The sequence below is a fragment of the Myotis daubentonii genome, chromosome 3, assembly GCF_963259705.1.
Source record: "Myotis daubentonii chromosome 3, mMyoDau2.1, whole genome shotgun sequence".
In the NCBI taxonomy this organism is placed as follows: domain Eukaryota; kingdom Metazoa; phylum Chordata; class Mammalia; order Chiroptera; family Vespertilionidae; genus Myotis; species Myotis daubentonii.
This window is the reverse complement of record NC_081842.1, coordinates 2,760,238-2,766,417: the sequence shown is the minus strand read 5'-3', so window position 1 is coordinate 2,766,417 and position 6,180 is coordinate 2,760,238. Positions and strand designations below refer to the sequence as shown.

Genomic DNA, 6,180 nt, shown 5'->3' with positions numbered 1-6,180 from the left:
CCGCACTCAGCAGCGACCCCGGTATAACAAGGGCCTGAGTCACGTTGCAGCCAGTCGCTGTCTTGCAACGTCTCTGGGGCTGTTTTCTTGCACAGCCCGGGGGTGGGGGGCAGGTGGAGGGGAGGAAGGGCATGGCTCAGAAAGTGTAAAAAAAAAAAATTTGACATCATGGAAGTCACGTGATTGGCAAGGACCAATGACGAGGCGCCGGGGAAAGGGGAACAGTTAAATTTGTCATTTGGGTTGTGTGAAAACTTCCCTGGGCCCCAACAACAACCACAGAACCACAAGTGGGGCGGCTGGCAGAGTCAGCGGGCGACGCGGGCGCAGTGGTCAGCGGCAGGAGGAATCACACAGCTGCAAACCACAGGGTTTCGCAGGGCGGCGAGCATCCCCAAGCCACAGCCGAGCACCGCTTTTTTTTTTTTAATCTTTAACAATTTGAATATTTGTTTTGCAAAGGTACATTGTTCCTAGGGCTCGGGGAGCCCCAGGGGTGTCGAAGGGGAAAGAAAGGAAAGAGATGTGGGGAGCCGCGGGGGGTGAGGCAGCAGCAATGACCTTCCGTGGTTTGCTCCCAAGGTGAACGCCGCCCTCGGACCCCACCTGCCGAAGAGGGTGCGAGGAGGAGCAGCCATGGCCTCGGAGAGCCTGTTTGAGTCATTTCCTTCGTACCCGCAGTGCTTCATGCGCGGTGAGTACACGCCGGTCCTCTCACTCAGCTCCGCCTGCGGGGCTGTCACGCGGAGCCGAGGCCGCGGTGCCGTCGGTCCGGAGGGAGGAAGGCAAACGCAGGCTTGTGGTTACAAGGCTATTGGGTTACCGGCTCCTGGACGGCAGCTCTGCAGAGACGTCTGAGCGAACAGGGAGGCCGTTGGCGTGTGGTCGGTGCCTGGGAACGTTGGCAAGGGGGGAGCTGGAGCTGCTCCTGGTGAAAGTCTGGAGGTGGCACAGCTCCCAGGAGGCTCTCTGGGTTTTGTGTCGCCGTCCCTCACCCCGGTGGCAGGGGCTGACTATCTGGAACTCTGTGTGCTCCGTGGCCCGCGCTCCAGCCTGCACAGCTGGCCAGGAGGCTGAGCCAGTGCCGGGGCCGGGGCTGGGGCAGGGGCAGGGGCAGGGGCAGGGGCAGAGCAGGGCAGGGCAGGCTCCCAGACATGCCCTGGCCCCGCCGGGTCCTCGGGGGCAGCGGCCGCTCTGGGCCGGGAGGCAGAGTGCAGCGGGGCGCTCCCCGGGTGAGAGCCGGCTGAGGTCTGCTGTGTGGTGCCTTGTGGTCTCGATGCGGAGGCAGCGGCGTCGTTCAGAGAGAGAGGAAGCCGGCTGTCAGGTACGGAGCCTCTCGCGAAGAGCATAACGAGGTTTCCTCAGCTAAGCGTGTGGCACTTGGGTCATGAGATGGCAGGCGGCCTGCTGGTGTGGAAGCCCTGACTGTGTTCCTGCCCCGGCCTCGTGAGGGGCAGAGCAGGGGAGGTGAGCTGTGAGGGTGTGAGGGTGTGAGGGTGTGAGGGTGTGAGTGTGTGTGCGTGTTTCTGCTCATCGGTGTCTCTTTGGTGGAGAAAGAGGACCGTGCGGAGACCAGCACAAACCAGGAAACTGCGTCCAAGGCTGGCAGTGTGTGGCGGGCACCCACTGGGGCCAGCGCCCGCCCCGCGTGGCTGGCGGCTGGGCTGGCAGAGCCGGGGTGGGGCGGGTGGGTCTGGGGGAATTCGCTATCTGGTAAAAAACTCTGGCACGCACCCCGGTGGTATCTGTGACTCATTATTGATTCATGCGGCCCAGGGAGCTGGAATGCGGAGGGTTCTAGCCACTTTGTCACAACAAACGCTGTTGTGAATGCCGTGGGGCTTTGTGGCTCTGGGTCCCTGAAATTCGAGTGCTGGGCGCAGGGGTGTGCGTGCACGTGTGTTGGGGGCGGGGAGAGCAGCTCAGGGAGAAGGAGAGGAAAGCAAGTCATTAACCGACTCAAAGCTTCAAATTAAAGGGTTTCCAGGCTCCTTTCCTGGCAGCTGCGGACGCTTGAGTGAAGTTGAATCACGCGCTGCGTGTGAGTCACAGACGCCGCTCGCTGCGGTGAGAAGCTGCGAACTGTCTCCCCCCGGCGCCCCCCCGCCCCCCCGGCATTTCCTCTGGGTCTCAAATAAGCCCAGGAAGCACTATGTGCAGAGTAACCGTAAGGAGACCCTCCTGCCTTCCTTGCTCTCCGTCCCGCTCTGCGTGGCAGTCGCTTCTCACTCCTTCGGCTGGGAAGGCGGAATCGCGAACTGGAACAGGGTGCTGGTTGGCAGGTTGGGTTTCGGTGTGGGGTGCCGCCTGCCTGTGCCCTCACCGGGCAGGCAGTCCCGATAGCCAGGGCCCCGGTGACCCGCACAGACACCAGGAAAGAGAAGACACTGCCCCGACACAGCCTCTCCGTCCTGCGGCCCGTGCACAGTCGCCCGCCCACCCCGGCTGGGAGCCAGGGATCAGGAGCCCTCCAGGGGCAGATCGGGGAGGGGGGCCTGGGACCCCCCACAAGGCTCAGAAGGGCTCCTGAGGAAAGGGGTTTGCGGGGTCCCTCTCAGGAGAGGAATGCGGGCCTCAGTCTCTGGCTCGAGAATATGGTCTGGAGGGTCGTGTCAGAGAGCACGAGTGGACTCCCCGCGGGCCGTTTCCCTGTACATTCCTCAGGTGACGCACTGACATGGCGGCGGCTTCCACTGCCGGGTTAGCGCCCTCCCCGAGCTGGAGAGGTGGCCCATGTCCGCATGGGTGCCCTTTGGGCATTGCCTTAGCACCCGAGGCCAGCACAGGCCCCACCCTCTACCTGGTTCTCGCTCCGAGTCCGAGTCCTTAGCCCTGTGTCCCAGCCCGGCTGTTGGGGGGCCAGGCCTGTGCCCTTTCTCACTGCCTGTAATGTGTAGCGTGTTCCCTCCCAGCTGTGGCCACGTGCCAGAGGGGAAACTCCACAGTTCCCCCCGGGGGGGCGCTCTCTTGGTCCATGCAGTTCTCACAGAAGGAAACCCATCCTCCCTTTTGGCAAGATACCCACATGGCAACTGGGGAGAAAGAGAGGCACGGGCCACACAAAACATCGCTCCCTTCTCCGGGCGGGTCCGGGCGGCCGGCGTGAAGGACACGTGTGGTCTTGCACAGGGCACAGCACACACCACACACCACACACCGCACGGCACATACTCACTGGCCGCGGCGAGGACAGGCCAAACCAAAACCCCCAGGAATCATCATGCAGGCTGTGCCCCATGAAATTCTCACAGGACCCCCCACTCTGCTCCCCATGCCAGGTGCACCATGGCGCCCCAAAGACCGCGGGGGGTGCAGGGGAGGTAGAGAGGGAAGCAGCAGCACTGCGAGCTTTTGCACGAAGCCTCAGGTAGCCCGGGGCTTAGAAGTGGCTTAGTGGTCTGTGCGCAGCCTGCATGCCACCTGACTCAGTTCCTAGAACCACGTCCCCAGTGCAGCTCAGAGGGCCGCCGTCTCCCCGAGGCGTCTCAGGAGGACGGATGCCTCCGGGGGGGTGTGTGACGGCTTCCCTGAAAGACCCGTGCACCCCTGTTTCCAGAAATACATTCACAAAGGCAGGCTGGCTCCAGAGGACGCGAAGGCACAGGCAGGCGTGGATGCCCGCGGCTGCGCCCGGTGGAGTCCATAGTATTTCCTACCCCACTGGACACAGGCCGCAGGCGGCGGCTTCAGCAGCAGGAACGTGTTGGCTCATGATTCCGGAGGCCGGGTATCTCCAGAAGAGCCGGACACGGGGCCCTGGTTACAGTGAGGCTCAGAGGCCTGAGAGTGGGACTCCCTCGGAGGCCTCTCCCCCCGCCCCCCCTCGCTCCCCCTGGCCTTCCCTCCGAGTCTGGGTCCTACTCCCTTCTCAGAAGGACACCTGTCGTGTTGGACCAGGGCCCACACTAAAGACTATTTAATCGTAACGACCTCAGTGAAAACCCAGATAAGGCCACATTCTGAAACACTAGGAGCTAGGAGACTCCACGTGGGAATTTAGGGGCACACCCAGGTCAGTCCACAGGGGCTGTCTCAGCAAGGCCCCTCCCCCCCTCCACCTCCCCCAGGCCTCCCCTGGGCGTCTTCCTGGGTGCTGGGTGCTGGGTGCTGGGTGTGGAGGAGTCAGCCCCGCCCCCGTGCCAGATGGAGCCCTGCGTTCTGAAACTGCCCACACGTTCTCAAACTGCAGGGAGGGTGTTAAGCATCTATCTGAGCTCACATCTGCCAAGCCGCACCTTCACACACACAGGAGCCTTTGAAAATGACAAAGCAGTTTAGAAACGCTTAGATCCTAACAGCAACACTGGCCCCCAAAGAGGCCACCCTGGGCGCCACTTCCTCCGGGAGACAGTCCCTGCCCAGCAGAACCCTCCCAGGATGCACTGTGCCCGGGGCGGGGAGAGGGCGGCGGCTGCAGGAGGCCTGGCACCTGTTCCCACGTCCAGGGCAGCACGGGGGCAGCGGGGGCAGCAGCTGGCCGGGAGCTGGGGGCCAGACGCCCCAAAGAGGCTTGGGGAGCACATGAGTCACGGAGGCCCCTCTGTCCTCAAGAACAGTCTGAGACGTGTGCCCCGAAAAGGCCTGCCCGTGGCTGAGAAGGAGAGGCTGGGTCCTGCGCTGGGCAGGGGAGGGTCCGGCCGCTGGCCTGGCAGAGACTTGCACAGGGAGCCAGGGCTGGGCCAGGGTCCATCAGAGTGGGGAGCACTGGTTTCGTAAGAGCAGCCACGACTGGCGAAGGGCTGGCAGCCGTCAGCGTGGGGAGGCCTTCTCTCTCTCGCCTCTTCTGGCTTTAGTCACAGAGCACACAGCAACTTCCCTCGGGGCCTCGGTTTCCCCGTCTGCAGGACCTGCCATTAAAGTAGCCGCGTGGACAACTGAATAGCCTGTGCGTGTAAATGCCCCGCCCAGTCGTGAAAATGGGGCAGTGAGTCTTCGCTGTGGCTGTGGATGGGCGCTGCCTGAGAGGGCGCCGGGCAAACGCTGCCCTGCAGGGCCCCGGGGAGGCCCCTGGACAGGGGGACACGGGTCTGCAGGCGATGGTGTGGAGGCCCCTGGACACAGGACATGGGTCAGCAGGCGATGGTGTGGAGGCCCCTGGACAGGGGGACACGGGTCAGCAGGCGATGGTGTGGAGGCCCCAGGACAGGGGGACACGGGTCGGGCAGGCGATGGTGTGGAGGCCCCTGGACACGGGACATGGGTCGGCAGGTGATGGTGTGGAGGCCCCTGGACAGGGGGACATGGGTCAGCAGGCGATGGTGTGGAGGCCCCTGGACATGGGACACGGGTCGGGCAGGCGTTGGTGTGAAGGCCCCTGGACAGGGGGACATGGGTCGGCAGGTGATGGTGTGGAGGCCCTAGGACAGGGGGACATGGGTCGGGCAGGCGTTGGTGTGAAGGCCCCTGGATATGGGACATGGGTCTGCAGGCGATGGTGTGGAGGCCCCTGGACAGGGGGACATGGGTCTGCAGGCGATGGTGTGGAGGCCCCTGGACAGGGGGACACGGGTCAGGCAGGTGATGGTGTGGAGGCCCCAGGACAGGGGGACACGGGTTGGGCAGGCGATGGTGTGGAGGCCCCTGGACAGGGGGGACACAGGTCAGCAGGCGATGGTGTGGAGGCCCCTGGACACGGGACATGGGTCTGCAGGCGATGGTGTGGAGGCGACACCAGAGGAGAGGAGGGCGGTCCTGGGGGGAAGGGGGGACAGCCCAGGCAAAGGTGGAGCAGCAGGGACCCGGCAGGTACGAGAGTCAGTGAGTTATCCACCCACCGATGGCTCTTTCCGCCTCGTGTCGCCCTTGCTGTCCTCCTAAGTGTCTGTGAAGAAGCCAGAAAGAGAGAGGCCGCCGTGACTCAGCGAGTCCAGCGTCCACATGTGGGGGCTCCCGGGGCACGCCGCACAGAAACCGGCACAGACGTGCCCCATCGAGGCGTGTGCGGCTCTCGTCCCCGAAGGCCCTTCGTGGTGGGCGTGCCATTGCGCCCGTCGAGCCATTGCAGGTTCTCAGGGCGCTGGGAACGGCCGGTCTCCGTGCTTCTTGCGCCGTCTCAGACCTTCGGGGCCGGGGCTGCCGGGTGGGAGGGCCGGGCTCCTCGGGTCGCGGCCTGTGACCAGATGAGTCATTCGCGTCTTCGTGTCTTGTCTACAGATGTGCTTGCCCGGGGGACGGGTCCTG

General features: G+C 64.1%; 1 protein-coding gene across 4 annotated transcripts in view; it reads left to right on the top strand.

Moving 5' to 3' along the window:
- Nucleotides 1–260: 260 nt before the first annotated feature.
- Nucleotides 261–6,180, top strand: part of RUNX1 (RUNX family transcription factor 1) — a 193,375-nt gene continuing 187,455 nt past the window's right edge. Inside the window, exons 1-2 of one of the 4 annotated variants that reach the window (XM_059686397.1) lie at nt 261–462; nt 583–694. In XM_059686397.1, coding sequence (XP_059542380.1) covers nt 637–694 — 58 coding nt within the window. In that variant the 5' untranslated portion in view covers nt 261–462; nt 583–636. The remainder of the gene's footprint in view (nt 463–582; nt 695–6,180) is intronic. The other 3 variants (XM_059686395.1, XM_059686393.1, XM_059686394.1) reach the window with 3 other exon arrangements.